The 24,711-nt window shown below is 46.2% G+C and overlaps 1 protein-coding gene across 2 annotated transcripts in view; it reads left to right on the forward strand.

Moving 5' to 3' along the window:
- WWC1 (WW and C2 domain containing 1) overlaps positions 1-24,711 on the forward strand; it is a 132,121-nt gene that overhangs the window by 60,461 nt on the left and 46,949 nt on the right. For both annotated transcript variants that reach the window (XM_031437762.2, XM_064480083.1), the window contains exons 2-5: positions 3,673-3,782; positions 13,966-14,169; positions 20,809-20,885; positions 22,245-22,324. In XM_031437762.2, the coding sequence (XP_031293622.1) occupies positions 3,673-3,782; positions 13,966-14,169; positions 20,809-20,885; positions 22,245-22,324 (471 nt within the window). The remainder of the gene's footprint in view (positions 1-3,672; positions 3,783-13,965; positions 14,170-20,808; positions 20,886-22,244; positions 22,325-24,711) is intronic.

Consider the following 24,711-nt stretch of genomic DNA (forward strand, 5'->3'; position numbering starts at 1 on the left):
TCTGAATGGCACGTCTCTGCACACTGAATAATTCATCTCCCTCTTGGCATTTGTTCCAGAGAGAATCTCGCTGTCCAGATTTCTTGTAAATTGCATAGTCTTCCAATAAAAGCTTTTCTCTTTCCCATAGACGCGCTGAGAGCTAGACTATCAGCTCTCTGATTTGTTTTTTGTTTTTTTTTTTTCCTCCCATGATCGCTTTGAAGGGAAGCCTGAATGTCAAACCCAAAGCTTTCCTTTCTCCTCTTGCCCCTCCTTCTGACACTGGTCCTCTCGCCTCCCTCTTCTTTATCCCTGTTGGACACAGTGTCTCCATTCGCCTCAGGGAGGAATCGGCATCTCGGCCCCGGTAGGGTATCCGATGTCGGGTACATGACTGATGCTTGTAGCTTGTAGTTTATTTCAGGTCTGGCTTCTCTATATCTAAGGCCGGGGCAATCATTGAGTTCGTGGTTTTCTGGAAAAGTGATGCATTTTTGGTGTTTCAGACCTGCTCCTCTTCCCCCAATCCCTGTCCTCACACACAGAGCTCAGGGAATCACTTGTCTTGATGACTTTGAAACATTCAGTTTCTTTTCATGAAGCAGTTGTGGATTATCCAAGTGTGCTGAATAGCTTTGCACCAAGGTGTGGAAAAACTGAAGGTGCAAATAAGACACAGCTCTGGCGCCCTTCGCCTGCTTCAGATTCCTCCTCGCCACCCCCTGCCCCAGCCCTGCCCGCTTCATCCTCTGTATCTCGGGCGTAGCTTCCTTTGTGTTCCAGATTGTTCTGAGATCCCCTTGGTCTTGTCAGGTTTCATTAGCAAAGCTCTGGTTCTGGAGTCAGGCGGGGGGGCTTCAGGTTCTGCCTCTAATGTTTGCCAACTACGGTGATGTTGGATGTGTTTTCTCACTTGAAAAATGCTGCCCAGAGAAGGAACATGAGATATATGTAACTTGTTTTCCAGGCTTAGATTTAGCCATTATTTAAAAAAAATCTTTAATGATAATTGATATAGAAATATTACAGAAAAACTAAGTTTAAAAAAATTAAAGAGAAAAAAATTACGTTAAAACCCCTATACCAAGATAGCATTTTAATGTCTATCTTTCTCGTTTCTCTTCTGCACACACACACAAATTTTAGGCAAAACGTCCTACTGTAAACAGTGTCCTGTAGTCCTGCAGCTTTTCTTATTCAACAATGTCATTTATGACATCCTTCCACGTTAGCCAAATACAGAACACTGCATCACTATTTCTTGTTCCTGGATATTCATTCTAATATTCATCCATGCCACAAATATTTATTGAATGCCAGTTGTGGGGGACCTAAGATTCTGTGGCTTAGATGCACCATTGAGGAAATCATGTAATTCATCCCCTGGAAAGAATTTTGAAAGGTGATGACCCCATGCAAGGGTTCAGGGAACTGTGGAGAGGGGGCACATCTTTTTGGTTTTCTGGGTTGCACAGTGTGGATAACAGGATTCATCTCTGTGCAGCCAGGCTGGCAGGCAGGGCTTCTCAGGGCAGAGGAATGAGCCAGAAAGAAGAGTCTGACTGTGGTTGCCCCGGGCATTCCTGTCCCCTCCCAGACTTGCCTGCCCTCGGTGACAGCGTCGGTCATCGTGGCGGGGTACGCCTGTCCGTGGAGTTTTTCTTCAGAGACCCTTTCAGACATTAGATGACATGATGTTGGATGAGAAACGGCTGTTGGTCGCTGATCTTCATCCTTTGTAAGGAAGTGAGAACAAACCATTTACAGGAGTTTGAGGAGGGGGAGGCACTGAGGGATGTGGCCTTTGGTTTCTGGGCAGGGCTTTTGGGTGGGGGGTGCAGTAGTAGGGTGGGGGGTGCAGCGCTGAAGACAGCTTTACAGAAACTTTATCCAGGTTGGCATCTGTCCTCCTGAGTAAAGAGCTTGCTGACCTAAACAAATCACCTGTGTCTTCCCCAATTCATCGTTCTTTTCCTCCAAGACGGTGGCTTGTAATTTTCCAAGGGGCTTGGGTGATGCACTGAAGATGTCAACTTCCAAGAGAACATTTTGGCTCACAGCAGGGTCTCAAAAGGCAGAGTGCCTTGCTTGAAATCCCAGCTTTGTCATTGATATTGACATTGAGGACGTTATTTAATCTTTCTCAGACTCAGTTTCCCCTTCTGGGAAGTGGAGAGAATGTTCTTTGTGCATTCATTCACACCAGGATCCGTGCTAAAATGCCTTTACAAGCATGACCTTATGTAACCTAACTGACAACCTGGAGAGTTTTTATTACCCCCACTTTTCAGATAAGAATGCTGAGACTCAGAGAGGGCGGGTGAGTTGCCGTACTCCCACAGCTAACAAGTGATGCTTATGGAATCCTCAGTGGGTAATACTGAGCACACAGCGTATTGTATTACCTGAGCACACAGCGTATTAATTATGAGCACACTGCCTCATCCTCGTTGTCTCCCACAATACTGCGGTCAGCTTCTGACTGACAGGAGCTTTTTGGGCTCTCCATCCCTTCGGTCAATAGATAACCAGATCGTGGATACACAGAGGTACGCGAACACACCAGGTCCGTCCACCAGGGGCTCTTTCAGTGTTTCTTTCCCCCCATATATTTTGCTTTAAGCTTGATTCAGAGTGGGTTTTAAGAGGGAAGGAGACAGCACAGGATAAGAGGGTCGTTAGCTTGGAGGGAAGTTCTTGATCAGGAATCTTAGACCCCCATCCCAGTCACCTTTCCTCCCGCCCCTCAGTTTGCCAATCTGCTTCCAGAATCAGGGAGGGGATGGGGAGCAGACAAGGGAGGGAGAATATTAGAATTTGTATTTTAGGCAGATGCTGAAACGGGGAGAAACCAAAGGGGCTGCATGGAGGGGCCGGTCAGGCTGACTTTCCCATGTCTAGATGCCTGGCTCCCCCTGCACTGGCCAAAGTGCTTGACCAGTGGTCTGTGGTGTTTTCCAGTCTTGACAAACCTCTGTTCGTTGAGTTGAGCGATGTGTTTTCCTGTCTGACTTAGCCCCCGAGACGGGGTGATTACCACCGCTTGACTTTCCACCTAATGGGGACCGAGAGGGTGGTTGTTGCTGAAAGATCAGTTTGGCCTGGATTGTGCAGGGAAGGACAGCAATGGGTACAGGCACTTGGGAACCGACTCAGGAGGCAAAAAAAAAATACCGGCCAAACTCATGGGGAGGGCGCATCTGCTGTGCCAGATGCCGCAGTCAGCGCGCTTTCCAGAAGGGGAGCAGGTACGACAAACAGGGTGGAGCCAGGAGGACGACTGGGGCTGGGCTGGCCAAGTGCACTGCAGGTGGAGAAGCCTGAGAGGGCTGCAGTCCAAGTCCAGCAGCAAGGCTTCACCTCTGAGCCTTTTCCTGCAATCCCTGCAGTTAGAGATGCTGGAACAGAGGCCCGGGGAAGGCAGCTGCCCTGCTCAAACCACTCCCAAGTTAGTGGCAAAGCTGGGGTTGCCGCAAATTCCCTGCCTCCCTCCCAGGTGATCTAACCCTCCTCCTTCAGTTATGCGCTCATCTTCCGGGGAGCAGCGGGGACTGCAGGGCCGGGGTCCCGCTGCAAGGCTTCTGGATCTGGTGGGCCAGCCCAGGGGAGCAGGGGGGCTGAGAGAAGCTTCACGCGCAGGGCCTGGGGCACTGCGGGCTGACCGAGTCTGTTTCTCCCCTCCCTTGCCAGGTACACCAAACCGCTCACCTTTGCCGACTGCATCAGTGACGAGTTGCCGCTGGGATGGGAAGAGGCGTATGACCCACAGGTTGGCGATTACTTCATAGACCACAACACCAGTAAGTTCCTGGCTGTCCTCCCTTCCCATCCCCCTCTGCCCGCCCCTTTCCCTCCCGCCTGGCCTCCAAGTCTGGAAGAGCTGCCTGCAGGGGCTCACGAAGCCAGATTGAGTTTTGTTTCATGTAGAGTTAGATGGAGATGTCAGTGCAGACGTAGAGAGAGAATGTATGCTCGCATATAAGTAACAGTTCAGAAAGTTTTAAACAGAATCTAAAACTCTTCCTCTCACAGCCCATCTCCCCGGCTTTTCATATCAATTTCTTGTGTATCCCTCCAGAAATTTCCCAGTTGTGTGTTTATGTGTGTATATACATACATTCTTTTTTTTTTTTTTTTTTACATACACTGATTTGCATGCATACAGATTTTTTTTTTTGGTGTAAGGTAGATGTGTCCTTATCATTGGCAGACAGACTCTTTTGGAGCAGATGGAGCCCCAGCGAGTCCCAAGCAGCATGCACATGTTTGTGTCCATGATGCACTGGTGTGGTGTCTCTGCCCATCCTACCAGTCAGCCCACCCTCACTTCATATCCGTGATCCAGGTGTCCTGATCCAGAATGAAGACTCTTATTGTCTTTGTCCCTGGGACTCTGTTGGCAGAATAGGTTGAGAAAGGGAGAAGCACGTGGTCTGACAGGTGGAAGAACCCAGGGGGCGGTCCCCCAGCCAGGGACAGTTGACGCGTATTCGGGACTCATCCATCGTGCACCTTCTTGGCCAAGATGATGCCTGTCCTCTGAGATTTGCTGCCCCATTTGTTCATGTGTGCAGAGGAAGGAGAATTTTTCTGTCTCGCTCTCAACCTTCTGAACTGTAGGATGCCTTTTATCCTCTTGGGCAAGAGGAGAATGGAATGCTATGGCTCATGCCTGGCAAATGTCTGAAGGCTGGAGTCGAGCGCCACATCCTAGTAGCCCCTGTTTACTGAGCATCCCCTTGTGCCAGTGTGCTGGGCAAGGTACCGCCTGGGCGTCATCTCATTCAGCCCTCCCAGCTCCCCTGTGGGATGTTAGGATGTCAGGCTGATTATCCCCATCTTGTAAGTGGGGCTCAAGGGCAGAAACTGCTCAACACTCAGAGCCAAAACATGGCAGAGCTGGGATCTGAGCTGGCGCCAGGAGTGGAGTTTGCCTCTCTACCCACCTCCTCCTCTGGGTTGCAGTGGCTCCTGGTCACACCTCTGCTGTGTCCCTCATCACTCTGGAGTATGGCCGCTCAACCTGTCGTGGCAAGTTCTAGAGCAGGACAGGGTCTAATTCATTTGGTCCCAGGTCTTTCCCTGGCAAGGCACATAGTAGGTGTGCCCTTGACCTTGGTTAAATAGAAAAGGGCATGTGTGCATGAATGCATGACTAAATGGGTGAGTGAGCAGACTGCTGTTGGTGCCAAGGCACAGGAGAGTTTCTGAGAGCCTGCTAAGAGCATTAATTGCATTGTTGGGGGTAGCAGAGGTTTTTATTAGCACCCATGATTGCATACTGGATAATGAGAAGTAAATATGCCTAATTGAGTGTGTATGGGGAATGAGGCTGATGCTTGGAGGGCCGCATGGTATGCTGGGGGGAACACTGATGCACAGAAACCCTAATCAGTCCTTTCCTGTTTGTAATTGCTGAGTGCATCCCCCCTCATTAAAATCTGATGGCAGGAGTGGGATTTTCAGGTGCTCCTGGGAGTCGTTGGAGAAACAGAAGGAAGGAGTTTTGCGCTGCTGTGGCAAGGTTTGTTCTTAAGGGGAGGATGCCAGAAGTGGGGGGTGGGCGGGGGAGGTGAGTAGATGAGAGCCTCAGTGGGAAGGATCCTTGCCGTTAGGATCCTACCAGGCTACTGGTTTTCTTTCGGCTGGAAGGTGCTCTCATTGGACGGAGGGCACCACCTCCGCAGATGGAGCCAGTGATACAAATGCAACATGTGTGTGACCATCGAGGTCCAAGCATTGAGTGTCCTCTGCGTGTCCGTGGCTGAAATCACTCTCTTAAGAATTATAGATACGATAGAATTGAACAACAGATTAAATCCACCATCGAGCGTTTATTCATTCAGCGGGTATTTACTGACCTCCTGCTACGTTCTGGACACTGTTCTGGGAGCATGGGATTCATGAGAGTGCAAAGTGGTGATGATCCTTGCCCTTACAGAGCTTTCATTTGGGAAGAAGAAACAGAGTAAGTAAGGAGATTCTGTCTTGTATTAAAAATGACCAGCGTTGGGGAGAAAGAGAAAGCAGAACGTGGGGCTGAGGTGTGTGGGGCTGCGTTTGAGGGTGGCAGGGGAGGCCAGGGGTAAAGGTCTTCAGGAAGAAGACCTTGATGAGAAAATGCAATGTAAGCTAAGACTTGAAGGAGGTGGGGGAGCATTTCAAGTAGAGAGGATTGATTGGGCAAAACTGCTACGGTGTGATCATCACATTCGATTTGCTCAAGGGCTGGCAAGGAGCGGGGTGTGCATGTAGCAGAACCTGGGAGGAAGCAGGGAGAAGGGCACCAGGCCAGAGGGCAGCAGGGCACGGATGGGGCAGTGGTCCGCCTGGGGGCTCGGGCTTCTACTCCACGTGAGATGGGAGCCATTAGAGAATTTTAATTAAGCAGATGAGTGGCATGATCTGTTTTACATCTTAAAAGGGTCCCTCTGTGGTGCAACCATAATGGAAAACAGTATGGCAAGTCCTCAAAAAAACTAAAAATAGACTTAGCATATGATCCAGCAATCCCACTACTGGACATATATCTGGAGGGAACTCTAATTTGAAAAGATACACATACCCCAATATTCACAGCAGCACTATATACAATAGCCAAGATATGGAAACAACCTAAATGTCCATCAACAGATGACTAGATAAAGAAGCTGTGGTATATTTATACAACGGAATACTACTCAGCCATAAAAAAGAATAAAACAATGCCATTTGCAGCATCATGGAGGGACCATCATCGTCATTTTAAGTGAAGTAAGACAGAAAGAGAAAGAAAAGTATACCATATGATATCATTTATATGTGGAATCAAAAAAAAAAAAAGCCAAACAAACTTACTTACAAAACAGAAACAGACTCACAGACATAGAAAACAAACTTATGGTTACTGGGGGATGGAAAGAGGGTAGGAAGGGATACATTTGGGAGTTTGAGATTTGAAAATGTTAGCCACTATATATTAAAAATAGATTTTAAAAGAAGTTTTTTTTGTATAGCACAGGGGACTATATTCAATATCTTGTAATAACCTTTAATGAAAAAGAATATGAAAACAAATGTATGGATATGCACGACTGGGACATTGTGCTGTACCCCAGGAATTAACACATTGTAACTGACTATACTTCAATTAAAAAAAGAAAAGAGAAAAGAAACTAAAAAAGAAGAAGAAGAAAGGGTCACTCTGGCTGCTTTGCAGAGATAGACCTTAGTGGGGCAGGGAGACTAGTGAGAGATCACTGCAGTAGTTCAGGTGACAAAGGACAGTGCCCCAGACCAAGGCTGTAGTGGTGGGCGTGGTGCAACATGGCCAGATGCTGGAGGCATTTTCCAGATGGAGCCAACAAGGCTTCCTGGTCGACCGCGCGTGTGGTGTGAAAGGAAGAGGAATGAATGACCCTCACTGGACCTGGGCAACGGGCAGGATAGAGTTGCCACCAGCTGGATGGAGAAAACTGTAGGAGGAGTGGGCGTAGGGAGGAAGAACAAGGGTTCATCGGGACATGTCGCATCTTCCACGCCTGTTACACATCAGAGAGATGTTGCTGGTCAGTTTGATGTAGGAATCTGGTGTTTGGAAAAGAGGTCTGGGCTGAGTATGTGTTTTGGGAGTTGTTGGCATCTGGATAGTATTTAAAGAAATGAAGCTGGATGAGATAAGCAAAGGAGTAAGTCAAGTCAGAGAGAAGAGGACCAAAGAACGAGCCATGGGGTCCTGGGACAGGAACAGGGGACAGGGAAGGAGAAAACCAGTCATGATTCTGGGGAGTGATCAGAAAGGAAAGAAGAAACCACCAGGAGGAAACCGATCAAGGAGAGTGCTGTCAACCCCGCCAGATGCTTCTGACAGATCAGGTACGAAGAGGACTGAGAAGTGACCAACAGATTTAGCAACCCAGGTGACACTGGTGACCCTGACTTTGGAGGGCAGCTTTGGACAAGGACTGGAGAGGACAGACGCTTGACCAGAGTGAGTCTAAACAAAAAGGGAGAGGGGGAGGAACTGGAAACAGCAAATAAGACAATTCTTTTGAAAATAGAACCCGTTTCCATTATTTCATTTGTCCGTCTTCAGCGGTCCCACTGCCTCAGTACACCCGCCATGATTAGATGGTTTTAATCACTGGTCAAATTATATGTTCTGCTGTCTTCATGCTATATCGTAAGTATTTGGGCAATCCCACGTAGTCTTCATATTTGTCATTTTAACATGTCAGATAGAGGTATCAATACATTTTAACATACAGAGTGCACCGTAATACCCCCCATTGCTGTCCTTTTGGTTTGTTTCCATTTGTTTGATATAAATAACTGGGGAGAGAATCTTCATGCATATTGCCTTTTCCTTCTATGACACTTTCCTGGAGTCATAGTTCCAAATAGAGGTTTTCTAAGTGAAAGGTTGTGAACACCTGTGAGACTGCTGGTGCATATTCCTGGTTCGATAATGATTCAAAGAGATCGTGGCAGTTTGTATTATCACAAGCAGGAAGGGGGCTGCTTTCCTCACGCCTTCATCAGCGTGGAGCCAGTTTCATGTCTTTACTTCTTGACGAATTCATCATAGGTTTACACTGTCACTCCCGCGTTTTCCAGTTGCATTCCTTTGCATGGGAACAAGGTTGGACGCTCTCCAGACGTTCGGCTGTTTTTCAGTCAATTGTCATTAAGGCCCCGGGGAGAACTGAGCAGTGTTAGCCACGTGGGTGCGCACGTGTGGTGTGTAGAGGCGGTGGGGTGAGCTCTGCGTGAAGTGTGATGAACGTGTAAGATGTATGCAGGGTGTGCGGTGTTTGTAGGTGGGGGTTTGGAGCCTGGGGGAGGATGGAGAACTAGTTTTCAACAGTGGTGGCACTCAAGCAGCTCAACAAAGTAAAGTTCGTTGGAAGTAGCTGCCTTTTGGGGGAGGGGAAGCATGGGGGCGAAGGGGCTCGAGGAATGATGCTTTACGTAGGCAAGTTTGTAACATGCCGAATGAGTAAACCATGTATGCACTTAGTTTTAATAAAAACAAGAACTAAAAAATAAATCAGCCAAGGGGATCTCTAAGAACCCACCCAGGTGCAAAGCTCTCTGTTCTGGTGAGATGGACTTCAGGAAGGGGAGTGTCAGCAGAAGGGGCTGGGCTTGGGAGGACCCCCCTCAGAGTGTGACTGGTTCAGGACTAACAGCAGGTAATCCAGCTCCTTAGCACCGCCTAGGGAGCTTTGACGAAGCCCGGTGCCCAAATGACAGTCCTTCAGCAGTTGCTGATACGACTGATATCCACAGGGAAAAAAACAAAATACACCTCCCCTTCTACCCCCAGCCTCACACCGTACGTAAAAATAAACTCAGAACAGACCATAGATCTAAACATAAAAGCTAAGACTAGAAAACATCGACAAGGAAACTTAGAAGAAAATCTACAAGGTTTTAGGGTAGGCAGAGGTTTTTTTAGACAAGACACAAGAAGCACTAAGCATAAAAGAAAAAATGATAAATTGGGCTTCATTGAATTAAAACCTCTGCTCCTCAAAAGACGCCATTAGGAAACTGAGAAAGCAAGCTGCAGATAAGGAGAAAACATTTGCAACACATACATCTGACAGTGGAGCCTTATCAATAAAATATAAAGAACTCTTGTAACTTAATACTAAGAAGCTCAACAACCCAAAAGATTTTAAAAGATGGCATATAAATAGCCAATAAACACATACAAATAGGCTTTACATAATTAGTCATTAGGGAATTATAACTCCTAAAAGGGGAAAGATGGACAGTATCAATGGTTGGTGAGGAAGTGGAGGAACTGGAACTCTGATTCACTCCCGGTGAGGATGGAAATCAGAGTAACCATTCTGGAAAGCAGTATGACAGTTTCTTATAAAATTCAACATATAATTAATATACAAGCCAGCAACTCCACCCCTAGGTAGAGACTTGTGCTAAGACTTGTGTGTGCATGCTTATGACAGCCTTATTCATAGTAATCTCCAACTGCAAACAACCTGAAAGTTTATCAAAAAGTGAATTATGCTGTATTTGTGCAGAAGAATATTATTCAGCATTAACAACAAAAAATGGACAACTGATGTAACAAATCAGTGAGTCTCCAAAGCCTGTGCCGAGTGAAAGGAAGGAGATCCAAAGAGCACATGCTGTTTGATTCCAATGACATGTTGTTCTAAAACAGACAGAACCGGAGGGAGGAGGGGGTGGAGGTGACTGGCTGGGGAAGAGTACGGGGTTGCAGGGTAAAAGGAAATATTTACATATTGATAGCAGGTGGTGATTTATGGTGAATGCATTTGTCAAAACATATCCAACAAAACACTTTAAATGATTGTGCTTCATTGTATTTAAATTATGCCTTTAAAAAGATGTATTTAAACAGTGTGTTGATACCCACTTAATACTGTGGACTGATCAAATGGAAATCCCTGGGGTGATTTCCAACGTGCAGCCAGGTGGAGACCAGTGTTCTAGTGGGGAGGTGTGTTGTGTTTGTCTTTCTGTGCATCCATCCATCCGTGTTGGTTTGTACTACAGAAGCAAGCCGGGGCCACCAAAAATGGTAGCCAAGCCAGCCTTCAGTTAAGGATTTCACATCCTTTTATATTACAAGAAGCAGGGCCTCATGGAAGGAAGGACGCCATTCTCTGATTAAACCCAGAGCACCGTGGGGAGGGTCCATCCAGGTGTGCCCGAGGCATTTGTCAAGGGCCCAGCACTCCCGCCAGCCCTCTGGCTGCTGATTCTATCTGGAGCTCAGCATCACACCTGCCAGCCTTGTCTGCCAGCTTCCGTGACCACTCAGCCCTCCTATGTGTCACCTCTTCCACAGTGGTTCTCACCTTTGGCGGCACATTGGAATTATCTGGGGAGCTTTGCAGATAACCATTGCCTCCTTCTGATTTAATTGGTCCAGGGGTGGGATCTGGGCATCAATCAGGATTTTAAAACTTCCCCAGGTGATTCTGGCAAAGTTTAAAACTACCAATTCCTGGGCCCTACTCTTAGAAATTCTGATGTAAGTGTTCTGAGGACAGCGTTCGGGCTTTTTGTTTTTTGACGCTTCTCAGCTAATTCTAATACACTGCCAGAACCCCAAATACTGCATGAGGCACCAACTTAAAAAAAAACAAAACAACACAGCAATTTTGCTGAGAAGCTGGGAAAAAAGGCACTCTCCTAAGGCTGTTTGTGAGAATGAAAATCGGTAGAACCTTTGGGAAGATAATTTGGTAGTGTCTACTAAAATTTAAAATACGTATACCCGCTGACCCGGTAGTTCCTCATTTAAGAAATCCACGTTACAGGATTGATCGCACAAGTGCATGGAAGTACGCTTGTAAGAATCCTCACTGCACCATTGATTGTGATAACAAAAGGAGAGAAAATCATCCATGTATTTCCCAGTAGTGGTCTGGGAAACCACTACTACCCTAGCATAAATGAACCGTAATATCATGCCATGGAGTACTATGCAGCCACTTAAATGACCGAGTTAGGTAAAAAATAAAAACAGTAATAAAATAAGAAAAAAGAATAAAACTTGAGGTAGATCTTTGTGTACGTACAAAGAAAAATGAACATGATGTACCCTTAGGAGGTGAAAGCAAATTGCAGACCAATATATATGACACGGTCACATTCCATTAAAAATATATTTGTGTATATAGAGACGTATGTATAGTTTGTGTATGATCAGAGGGTACTATCTGTTAGTGTGCGAGACTCCTAATGGCAGTTTCCTCCAGGATGTACAATTGGAGAGATGGAAACTCTCATTTCTCATCTTATGAATTTGCAGTGGTAGAATTGTGAGACTTTTTTTGTTGTTGTATTTTTTAGTATTTTTCCAAAAGATACAAATTTTTAAAGATTACATCCTTTAAAAAAACATCTCCAGTCTGGCCATGACAGGCCAAATTTCTTTTCCATGTTAGCCAGAGGAGTTCGGCTGGCCCCTGAGGGGTTCCCAGGAGCCCCGAACCCCGAGGAAATCTACATCTGCTGGTGGGAAGTCAGGCCCCACAGTCCTTCAGCCCAGCTTTATAAATTCTCTCCTCCCTCTTTTTTTTTTTTTCCTTCTCTTACTAATGTTCTTCCCTCTTGCTTGATTGAAGAGTTGCAAAGCTTTCCTTGTGGGAAGCAACCTTGTGGCCCCTGCCAGCAATCTTCACACCTTGTTTTCTTTACCCAGAAAACCAGAAGAGGAAAAGCTTAAAGAACTGCTCATCACAGCAATTCAAAAACTGCCCTCAGTGAATAGTTTTGGCTTTATGCTCGTTTTTTCACTTTACCTGAGTATTAAGTCCTCTACAGCTTCCTGGGAAGCAGTGAGGCAGGGCCCATTATCCTCTTTAATAATTGGAGACGTAGACTCAGAGAGGTTGAGCAGCCTGCACCTTGTAACACAGTGACTATTGGTAGATACGAGGACATGGCCCCGCTGCCTTTGTGATGAGTCTCCCCGTCTCTTCTTTTTTTCACTGGAAATGCTCATTTGGGCCTATTCAGGAGGAATGAGATCTACAGGGCCTACGGAAGGAGTCACGAGCTCAAATTTCCCAGGGTCCAGACACATGATGTAAATGAATGAAGCAGAGAAATTGTGGACCCAAGGTGGCCACATCTTCTGAAAGATCAGGAAGAGCCAGAGACCAGGATTTTAGTGTATAAATCCCCTTGTTTTCACGTACCAGTAATCAATTCAAAATTAATAAAGTTCTTCAGGCTGAACAAGACTTATCCGCAGGCTGGATTTACCATATGGCGGTGATGAGACAGTTCCTGCTGTCAGTCACCCCTAGCCCCACCCACCAGCTGGGAAATGTCTGAGGAGTTAACCTTGAATAGGCATCTGTTCTTTGACATTGTTCTGACCTCTTCTACGTCTGCTCAACTGCCAGCTGCCCTTTAAAAACCTTTTTTTGGTCTTTTTACCTTTTTGAGAATATCACTGTACATATTTATGGTACACATAATTTTTTTTTAAAAATGAAAGGGAATGAAGAGGAAAGCATCCTACCACCCAGACATACCTACTGTTGATAATTTGCTAAAGTTTTTGAGAATGTGCTTGTGTATTTTGTTAGATACAAAATTATTTATACAGTTTTGCACTTAGTGATTTTACTTACTTTTATATCATAAGCACCTTTCTGTTTTTTAAATTTTTCTCTGGAGACATAATTTTTAATGGCTGTCTTAGTGTATTATGTAAATATAGCATGCTTCTTTGAGTCATTATTTCCTCTGTGACCTTGAACAATTTACTTAACCTTTCTATGTCTAAGCTTTCTCTTGTATAAGAGTATAATCTCCTTTATAGGGTTAGTGTAAGAATTGAAGAAGTTAATGGATATGAAGAAATTAAAACAGTGGTTGGCATAGAATGAACATTAAATAAGTGCTTACTATTATTCTTGTTGTTGTTTTGTACAAATGCATCTCTGCCTGAATTTATTACTTTTATAATAAATTACTATAGGAGGAATCATTGGACAAAGGGTATTAACATTTTAAAGCTCTTAATTTTCATGATCGGGTAGCCCTCTAGGAAGGCTGTTCTAATTTACATTTCTAGCAGGGTATTTATTCATATCCTGTGAAATGTTTATTTTACTTTCCTTTACTTTTTGCCAAAATGGATAACCTTGAGCATCTAAAATGTCCTTGAGCCTCTCTGTCTAGATGAGAACTCATATCTGGTCCTTCTCTTGGCTGTTCTCAGAAAGATTGACTTTGGGTTTGGAAACTGATCCCGGTTTTTGTGTGAGAGTGTGTGTGTGTGTGTGTGTGTGTGTGTGTGTGTGTGTGTGTGTTTGCTTAATCCAAATGAAGTCTCTGTTGTTTAATAGGTTAAGTTTAACCCATTCCCATTTGTTGTGATTTTCTCTGTTCGGCTTTTTGTTTTCTGGCAGTGGATACCACAGGCTACCAACTCAGCAGGTTATTTGTGAAGTGCTCACCCAGGGTCTCTGGGTTCTGTTGCAGAAACCACTCAGATTGAGGACCCCCGGGTACAATGGCGGCGGGAGCAGGAGCACATGCTGAAGGACTACCTGGTGGTGGCCCAGGAGGCCCTGAGCGCACAGAAGGAGATCTACCAGGTGAAGCAGCAGCGCCTGGAGCTCGCGCAGCAGGAGTACCAGCAGCTGCATGCCGTCTGGGAGCACAAGCTGGGCTCCCAGGTCAGCTGTGAGTACCTCCCGCCACCAGCACCCCCACCGCGGACAAGACTGCAGGGAGGAGCGAATGGCCCCAGAGTCCTGCCTGTGTTGCCTCTCGGTGCTTCTCGGATCTACCTGTCGCCTTTCATCTCCACTCCTTGTTTAAACCACCACCCTTTCGACTGTTTTTCCTGCTCTTACTTGTGCTTTGCAGTGATTCATCTGCCATTTTCATTCCATTTCCTTTTAATTCACTTGTAATCATCTCAGAATGCCAGTCAAGTTGCCTGGCTCCTTGTTTAAAGCCCTTCAGCAGCCAGGGGAGGTGGGGAGTTCTTGGTTTCATGGGTGGAGTTTCGGTTTGGGAAGATGAAAAAGTTCTGGAGATGGATAGTGGTAATGGCCACTGGTCTAGGTAAGCCACTCAGCACATTTCCCTTAGAACATATTAATGGCTCAATAAAGATTCTCTTGACAGGAAATGTATTTCTTAACATTTTGAGAATGTGGACTCAGGCTGGACTGCAGGCATCCAAGTCCAGGATAGGCAGTTCCCTAGCTGTGTAACTTTGCACGAGTTATCCCATTTCTCTCTGCCTCAGATTCTTCATCTAAAAAATTGACACAATAATAGTATCACCTTCACTGGGGGGTTAAGGGGTTTAAATTAGTTAAGAAATACAAAGTACTTGGAGTATTGCTTGTCACGTTCCTGAGCTCTCCATAAATAATAACAGTATTTATTTCATTTATTCATCCATTGGCATTGAAATGACAAAGATTTTTAACAGATCCCTGGAACCAATGAGAATAAATGCATGGTGAGTGGTAGGAAGTGACAGATGCAGTCCTGTCACATGACCTCCGACGCTACTGAGCGCTCCATCAGGCTCAAAGACACCACCGTGTGGAACTTTGAAGAAGGGATCATCTCAGATACCTAGAGCTAAGATCCAAGCCAGTGTGGGATTGGCGCATCCCCCAGCCCGAGCATCCCAGTTAAAGACGCATGACCCAAGCCGCCTCATGACTTTCTTTGGATTTTACAAGCCAGGTTTGCCTTCCACGGCAAGCTCTCCAGCAAGTTGACAGACCAGTGAGGTCACATGCCTCACTATATCCCAGATGGCCTGCCGGGGCTTGTGAGAGTTTTGCCACCTGGCCTTGGCTACTGTAGGGCCTGGATACAGGTGGGGCCCTGCCCTGGGGCTGGATACTTTGCTGTCCTCTCTGGTGCAATCTCTAAGTCCATGGGGAAGGAGAAGAGAACTAACATTTAATGTACATCTTTTAAATTTCTGCAGGGCAATATGCTGGAAATATGCTTGTTTAAAGTAACCTCACTCTACACACATACACATGATCCTGCAAGATAGTGTTGTTCCCATTCTACAGATAAGAAAACTGAGGCCAGAGAGGGAAAGTAGCTTCCCAAAGGCCACACTGGTAAAAACTGGTAGCACTAGCTTTTATACCCAGAGTGTCTGACCTCAAAAACAGTTTTCTTAATTTGATCCAAGTCAGCTAGTCAAATTCAAAAGTTTTGGGGCTACACTGGGGTCCTCCCGTCCTCTGACAGATGTGAACTCAGGAGAACTGGGTTCTTTGGGACCGCACCATGCTCCTTCCTCTCTCTAGATCTTGGTTTCCCATTTGAAAAATCAATCACTGGGAACCTTGCAGCTAAAAATGCCATTTGAACCGCCTACGTGCTTTCACTCATTCCTGAAACTAAGAAAGTATCAGATAAGAGGTTTTTCAGGCATCCGTGCACAAGGACAGGGAGCCTTGGAGAAAAAGAGCAGCAATAAAATGTGGAGGCTGGAAAGCAGACGGACAGGTGGCAAGCCGTCTGATAGACCTGAGGAAAAAGAAAACCGGCTGGTCGTAAGAAAAACCAATTCTCTGGTCCACCTGGAGCTTGTGCGCACGCCTTGGGAATTGGAGGCAGCGCTGTCTCCGGGAGCAGGAGTCAACCGGGGAGGCCGCGAATCAAGACGATCAGATGAAAGTTGTTTCTGAGACACAGACCACCAGATCTCCTCCCCAAATCGGTCCAGCCAGGCACCTGACCATCCCCACCCTGGCAAAAAAATTAGAGGTGTATTTTTTGGAGAGAGTAAAACAGAATCTCTGAATGACAGGATACAGACAAGTTCAAAGCTGAGGTGCCCCACACTGAAAACAGTGATGGAGGGAACATGGACTTGTACATTGAGACCCCCACCCGCATGCACCACTTGGTTCCCAGGCAGGTGTCAGGCTGCTTACTACCTCCTGTGAGGCTGAATAGTTGAAGAGTCTAGAGAATCCGAGTCTGTTTCTTTTTTCAGAGAAAAGAGATGTAAAGAGAAAAGATGTGAAGACACTGACAGTGAGGGTTCCTGGATGAGACAGTCCAGCCAAATTATGTACCACGTGATCCACAGTCCATCGTGTAACCCATCCTCAACGAGCTGCACTCCAGGCGGCTTTGGGGGCCCCTACTCTTAAGTGTGAGCAGACAGCCGGGATTCCAGATGTCCATGGAAAGCCTTAACATAAACAACAGTGATGAAAACAAACACATGGTGATGGGGAGGCCTTGTAGGAAACAGGGAGTATGCCTGGAGAAGGAAGCATTGAGAGAAGCTGTACAACCATGAAACTAAAATAGGATGCTACATTTTATGAAAAGGAGCCTTCAGAGAACAAAAAGAGCCTTTGGGAATTAAAGTATGAGAGTAAAAATGAAAAATCCACAGGAAGCCTGGAAGGTTAAAAACTCAGGCAAGTTTCTAAAAAGCAGAGCAAAAATACATAGAGATGGAAAATAAGAGAAAAAAAAAAAAAAAAAACCAAAAAGAGCATCAGGTCAAGAAATCTGAGTAATAAATCCTCCAAATAGAACAGAGGAAACAGGGGAAGAAGGATCAGTGAAATAATTCAGAAAAAAATTCCCAGGACCGATGGAGGAGCATTTTTAGATTGAAAGGGCTCGGTGAGCACTCAACACAATGGATTAAAAGTTAACTCCCATCAAGACATACCACTGTCCAACTTCAGACACTAGGAATGATTCAAGATCCTAAAAGCTTTCAGGGAGAAAAACCAGGTCACACAAAAATGATCAGAACTCAGAATAGCTCCAGGCTTCACCGCAGTAACACTGGAACCCTGAGAGACGGTGGAGCAGCGCCTTCAGACTTGGAAGGAAAATCATGTCCGACCTAGAATTCTATATCCAGCAAAACTACCTTTAATCAGGTGTAGGTGAGAATAAAGATATTTTTAGACATGCATGTTTTCAAAAAGCTTATTTCCTTCATGGCTCCTTTCTCCAGAAGCTCCTGGAAGCGATGTTCTACCAAAATGAGGAGGAGGTCACAGAGGGAAGGATGTGGTACTTAGGAAAGAGGAGAGAGGCACAGAGGGGCTCTCAGGATGCCAGCTGTGCAGAGAGGACACGCCGGAGCTGTCACACACCTGGCGAGACAGAGCCCAAGAGAGGAACTCCGGGACAGGAGGTTTAGATAACTGGCTGAGGGCGAGATTCAGTCAGGGGTAAATTTGTAGAAAGTAAGCAAGCATAAAAATGATAATGATTAACTCCAGGAAAAACAACCCAAAATAAAAAAATGTGCTGGAAAGAAAAAGTAAGCAAAGTTGGCTACGTGCCTCGGCCCTGAATAATGTTTGCAGAGTAAAAGTAATGCTAACACTGATTGCTCTGGCCAGAGTTATCTCCGAGGAGGAGGAGGAGCGGGGGGGAGGGGAGAGCGCTGCGTGGTGTAGGGAGAGGGAGTGAAGCTAAGACTCCATCCTCCAGAGAGAGAAATCAGTAAATCAGGCCTAAAACTGAAAGAAAAAAAAAAAAAATCAAGAAACAATGATACATGCATGTTATCAGACACACAGAGGTGGACGCCCAGGAAACTGGCGGAACTGGTTGACGTGGTTCCTTTTTAGCGAGTGGGAGAAGTGGACTGGGGAGTCCTCTGTTTTCATAGCACATCTTGGACCCTGTGGGGCTGTTCAACTGTTCATATATAACTTGAATAAAAGCTAAAATTTAAAACCTATAAAAAGATGTGACCTTAAAGGTGGTCTCTAAGGTCCTGTTTGAACATAAAATATTTTGTTGGGGGGTTAGTGAAGGGGACATGGACACAGAAGGGAGGCTGATGACCTGTTTCTTGACTGGGGTGCTGGTGACTTGAGCGTGCTTCTTTTGTGAAAGTTCGTCAAGCTGCACACATACAATTTGTGCACTTTTCCATATGTCTTTTTTACTTCGGCAAAAAGTTTACTTAAATAATAAACAGGTCACATCCCGTTTCGGCAGCTTCGGGAACAACAGTGCATTTCACAGTGATTCTCCAGAGCTCATCATTCAAGCCCCTGGTGGCCCAGTTGGCAGAGTGTTCTTTTCTGGGTCCCCTGCACTCCAGGGTTTCTGAGCGTGCCCTAGGAACGCTCCTGCACTGCACAAGGCTGCCCTGGCGGTGCTGGTCCCCACGGCCACCCTCTCCTTGTTAGGGGCAGGTCTTGCCATGTTTCTCAGGCTCTCACTACACGCTCCCCGTAACACTTCCCCCACGTGCAGACCCAAGTCCGGCAGTGCATGGATGAGCGGGGCGGTTAGTTGGACCAGGTGCTCACAGAACGGGCACCTCCCTTCTTATTTCCTCACTGATGACTCTTCTTGTCTTTTCACCACATTTTTACTCACTATCAGCGGGTAACAACTATTGTTAAGTACCTTAACATTTTGTCCAAAAGTGCCTGTCCGGGGAATTTGCTTAAGTCATGTCTCCAGCCGAGTGTCCAACCAGGTCCTTCCCCAAAATCCCTGAGTCCAGCAGGAAGTACAGCACAGGAAATGAAAGCTTCTAATTGGAAATGAAACGTGTCTGGAGGCCCTGTTCCATGCTCACAGCAGGGTCTGCGAGATCCTTCCCACCCAGGTGTTCCTGCCACTCCTCTCTTCTGGTAAAGCCCAGTCTCCATCATCACCATCATCCCCATCATCTCCATCCCCATCCCCATCATCCCCACCCCCATCCCCATCATTGCACACTTAACACGCAAGACTGTGCAAAATGTCTTGTCAGTTTTCATGTGGAGCACGCGCGCACACACACACACACACACACACACACACACACACACACACACACACACGGTGTTCAGGTGATGTTACATGGAAATGGGAGACGAGGAAAGTGCTCAGACAGTGGGATTAAGGACTCGGGAGAAAGGCTTTTCTGGCCCCCTTACCAAGAATGAATGACCTTTTCCTAAACAGCGGGGCTGTGTTTACATTGAAGACAACATGAATCTTACATGGGGCCCGTTTCCCTCTTCATGTCAGCAGTTAGGAAGCTCGGCGCCAGGTCTGTGGCAGCTGGTCAGGAAGTGGGACCTCACGGTACGCGATGAGCCCTAACTTCGCGCCTGTCCCCGCTGGCTTCCGCCCTCTCGTTTTGCCTCTGTCTCATTTTCCTTACTTTAACCGTATGTCTCTGTTGTGTCCCTTTTTGTAAGCCTTAAAATCTTTTTTAAGCCATAAAAAAAATACTGTTTTGTAAATGCAGTAAGATTGTAGCTAAAGGCAGACCTCATGTTATTGCACTTCATAAATATTGTAGTTTTTACAAATCGAAGGTTTGTGCCAACCCTGCGTTGTCAGATGACTCTTAGTATTTTTTAGCAAGAAGGTAATTTTTAATTAAGGTATGTACATTTTTTAGGCATAATGCTATTGCACACGTAATGGATGGCAGTAGAGTGTAAACACAACTTTTATTGGCGATGGGAAACCAAAAAATTTGTGTGTCTGGCTTTATTGCAGTAATCTGTTTATTGTGATAATTGCTTTATTGTGGTGGTCTGGAACCAAACCCACAGTATCTCTGAGGTATGTCTGCACATGATAGAACTGTAGGTAAACACTGGGAGGTAACTTGGAGGGAAGATAACTGTATTAGGGTGATAGCTTTGCAGGGAATTTATTTTCCTTTTCAAATGTACATTAATATTGTAAAGTAAAATAAATGATATATTTAGCAATCGTTTTCTGATTAAAAATACATATGTGTTAGAAAATGCGGCAGACGGAAAAATACAAAGATGAAAATTAATATTATTCATCATCTAAATCTCTAGATAGCAGTATTAGCTTTCTGGTAAATTTCTTTCCAGTCTTTTTCCAGATGCCTTTGTGTGTGTGTACATTTGTTGTCTGTGTATATTTTATGAATCTAAGTTATTCTTTCTTTGTAGTCTTTTGTAAATTAGTGTTTCCGTGTAACAGTAAGGTTTGTTCAGTATTCTTCTGCACCATCATTTTGAATCACTTAAGTTGTATGGTCCTTATTTTATCTGTGTACCGTGTTTGTTTTAACACATCCCCCTTTGTTGGACATTTAGGTTTCTCCCTAATAGCCATTCCCTTCTGGGTTTACCTAGATGGCGAAATAAGGGGAATCTGCAGCTCAGTGGTAGAGCGTGTGCTTAGCATGCACGAGGTCCTGGGTTCAGTCCCCAGTACCTCCATGAAAAAAATAATGAATTAATTTAAATAAGTAACTACATAAAATGAGCTTTGCTCTAGATGGCCAAATAAGCCAACTTTACCAAAATATGTTTTCCTCTACAGAAATTTTCTTTTTCTTTTTCATTGCAGTGGTCTCTGGTTCATCATCCAGCTCTAAGTATGACCCTGAGATCCTGAAAGCTGAAATTGCCACTGCAAAATCCCGGGTAGGTCCCCTTTGCTTATACTATTGATGGGGGGTGGTCATTAAGCAACCCTAGGCAACTAGTCCACCCACAAGACCACTGTAAATGCTCCACCCAGGCAGTGGCATCAGTACTAACAGTAGACGTGGTAACAGCCATCGTCTTAGTAATAGTAACGGTTAACGGCAGCCACCGTCTTACAAGCAATTGCTGTATTATTTACCAGGCGTAGCACTAAACGCTTTTTGAGTATTATTATCTCATGCCCTTTCCACAACCCCATGGAGTAGCTCCTGTCAATACCTGCATTTTAAAGATGAGCTAACAGAGGCTTGGAGGGGGTTTTGGGGAAGCAGGGGGTCTAAGTAACTTGCCAAGGTCCCAGGGGACTCAAGGCTGCCCCCAAAGTTCTGACTGTGGGGTGCTGTCCTCCTCACCGGTGCTTATTCGACATTGTCGTATTTAATTACTTCGCGACTGCCTTAGGGGATAGATATTTTTAGTCCCCTTTTACTGATAATGGAAACTGAGGACCAGCAGCTCAATGACTTGCTCAAGGGGAAGTTAGTATTGTGAACGCTGGCTTAATGCAAGTTCAAGTAGGTTCTGCACGTTGAGATGCCTGCAAGAAGACAAGGAAGGGGGGCGGGGGCTGGGGGTGAGGCAGAGTAGGGAGTAGTGGGGACCCTAGAGGGGTGTGCCCCATCTAAAGGGGTCATGGAATTTCAGCCCTGTGCTCTTACGGCCATGCTGGAATGTGGGCTCCGCACTGGCAAGTCTTCAAATATTTTTAGAAAAGAACTGTGTATCTAGGCTTACTGTCAGAAATATCTCAATATTTAATTATTAGCAACTAATTTTTAAGGATTTAATAACACTGCAAGGCACGCAGAGCATTCCTGCAGGCTGAAGCTGGCTCCCAGGCCATGTCTCACCTCTCGAGTTAGGGCATCACCTCTCGCCTCCACGCACAGCGCCCCCATACCCATTACCTGCTTTAAGTAATGCACAACCCAGGAAATGGCCATTATCCTCATCTGTCAGAGCAGGGAGGGGAGGCTCTCAGAAGTGAGATGGCTTGAGAGGCCACCCAGCGAGGCAGTGGGAAGGCCAAGCTCCCTCCCAGGTCAGCCGGCTCCAGTCCACTTCCTGTTTCTCTGGAGCAAGTGCTGACGAGGAGTGACCTGCAGGACACTTGGGCTGGGATACCGGCCGCAGAGACCAAGACAACACCAGTGAGAGGAGCCCAGGGGGTGTTGACCTGAGTCATCATTGCCGAGGCTATGGGGGACTCCGGGTCCCCTTCGAAGAGAAGGCAGCTTGGGGCTTAATTCCAGTCCACCTCTGACCTGGCCCTGTGCGTGGTCTTCTGCCGTCCAGGTTAACAAGCTGAAGAGAGAGATGGTTCATCTCCAGCAGGAGCTACAGTTCAAAGAGCGTGGCTTTCAGACCCTGCAGAAGTAAGTCCACCCTGCAGTGCAGAGCACAGAGATTGCCCCCCACCCGTGCTCCCCTCCTGCCCTCTCTGTCTCCCTCTCCTTCAGTCTCTGTCCACCCTTCTAGAAATGGGGCTCTCTATTCGATTCCACTGGCACTTACTAAAGCTCCTGTCACCAAGGATTGTGGTTTATAAAAAGCAAAGGAGAATCATTTCAGACCACAAAGCTCTCATCGTCCTCCGACGAGGACATCCAAAGCCATTGAAAGTCTGTCCCATTCTGTTGAGTTTTGCCAGCCAGTCATGGAGGCAGGTCTTGTTGGGCATTTTTGTGCACCTGTCTCATCCCCTCCAGTAGATCCGGGGGAATCTGATGCGCACACAAACAAAACCAGCCCGTTCCAGGGCCCCTAAAAGTGAGCAACGGCTTTCGCTGGTGCGCTCCGCTGAGGGAACAAGGACCTCCTCCGCAGCGAACAAATTACTAAAAGAGTGTACCCTGTGCTTTATGGGAGACTTAAGGAGTTTCCAGAACTTGGACCAAATGTAATTTTCACTTTTAGAAGCTGGCTTGAAGCCAAGCAAAATACAGCCCTGTTGTTTTTTTAAAGAAGACGTGTTAATTGTCATTCCCTGATTATACTAAGATTTTGCTGAGCAGTTCCTCTGTTTCAGGGAGCACTTTCAGTGTTGTTTTTTGGGGTTTTTTTTTTTCAATTTTTCTTTGTTTATTTATTTGTGTAGGGGGGAGATAATTAGGTTTATTTATTTTTTTAATGGTGGGACTGGGGATGGAACCCAGGACCTCATGCATGTTAAGCATACCCTCTACCACTAAGCTACACCCTCCCCTCCCACTTTTCAGTGTTTCTGCGTGGGTGACATCGTCACAGCTCTATCCGGAATGCGCTGTTAGCTCACTCCATTTTATAAATGGGGAACCTGAGCCCCGCAGTAAGTGTTCACAGTATTAGCTTATTGCCATTAATAACCACACATATCACCGAGACTTATGCGTTGAATCACATTCAGTACCTCTGATGGGCTCAGGGAACAGTCATTTTAGAGGTGCCTGGTAGCCCTCTTGGAAGCTCCAAGGAGGCCAGCCAGTAGATTTCTCTGTTCTAAGGGAGATCCACTTAGATTCCCAGGGAAGCCACCTCTGCACAGGCAGCAGCTTCTGTAGACACTTGCTTTTTCCCTCTCCCTGACTAAACCTTTTCTTAATTCTCTGGACCTCAGTCCACTCCCACCACACTGTGGTCACAGCTCCAAACCTCTGGATGTCTGTCTCCAAGCCCTGTTCTTCGAGGGGACTGTGACCACTAGTTAAGGGTCCAGTTGGTTCTTACATCTCCCTGCTCCCCAAACCCCCACTGCCCAGGTAAGCCACTGTGACTCCCCCACAACCCAAGGTACGAGAATGTGTGACTTTGTATTACAGATTGTGTATGATACATTTTTGTATTATATGTTATGGCTTTGTGTTTATATAGATACATGTTATTTACATACGTAGGTATGTATATGCCAATTTCTGTTTCTCAGACCAAGTTCTAATCTCACTGGGACAAGGGATGCGCATGCTTTATGCTTCTCGGCACTCTTCAGTGGTGCCAAGGACAGTTGAGGGCAGTGATGTGAGTTTAGAAAATTCCTGCAAAGCAAATAGCAGCCTCAGGCCTTCACTGGGTAGCAGAGTGGGTTCTAAGCACATAGTTTAAGGACTACTCAGTCCCACATCATCTCAGCGCAGGTGCCCTTCCCTCCCCTTCCCCTCCCTTCCTCCCCCCCCACCCCCCGCCGTGATTCTCAGGAGCTTCTGGTTAGAACACTTCCCATTATTCTCCGAGCCACCACAAACCTGTTTTACCACTTTGTCACTCTGTAGCAGCATTGAAAATTCTTGTCGTTTGGTAAGCTGACGCTGAAACCCCAAAGACAAGCCTCCTTTTTCTCCTCCTCCCTCGGCCTGGCCGGCTGCCTGTGATGTCAGGCCCAGATAAGACCACAGCGCTGGGCCTGCCCACGCTCCTCAGCCGGAAGCCGGGCCCCGTGTTCACTGTGGAGGAGGGTTTCTGCTTTAATGCACACCTTGGCGTCGAGGGTTAGGAATGTGGCCGCAAGAGGCAGATGGCCTAGGTTCAAATCTCAGTTCCCTGGGAACATGGAAAAGTGGCTTAACCCCCTTGAGCTTCTGTTTTCTTTATCTGAAAAATAAATGATTGAAAACATTGAATTGGTAAACCCATGGCAAGCCCAGGGAGCTGAAGGGGGTGGCGACGTCTAGCTGGTTGCCGGCTTGGACTTGGAAAGGAACTCAGATGAACTCCATCACGTCCGCCCCGGGCCAGAGGCTGTGCTGAGTGTGCGCCTGTCACCACGCTTCCTCGTCTCTACTCCCTTAAG

The sequence above is a fragment of the Camelus dromedarius genome, chromosome 27 (genome assembly GCF_036321535.1).
Source record: "Camelus dromedarius isolate mCamDro1 chromosome 27, mCamDro1.pat, whole genome shotgun sequence".
NCBI lineage: Eukaryota > Metazoa > Chordata > Mammalia > Artiodactyla > Camelidae > Camelus > Camelus dromedarius.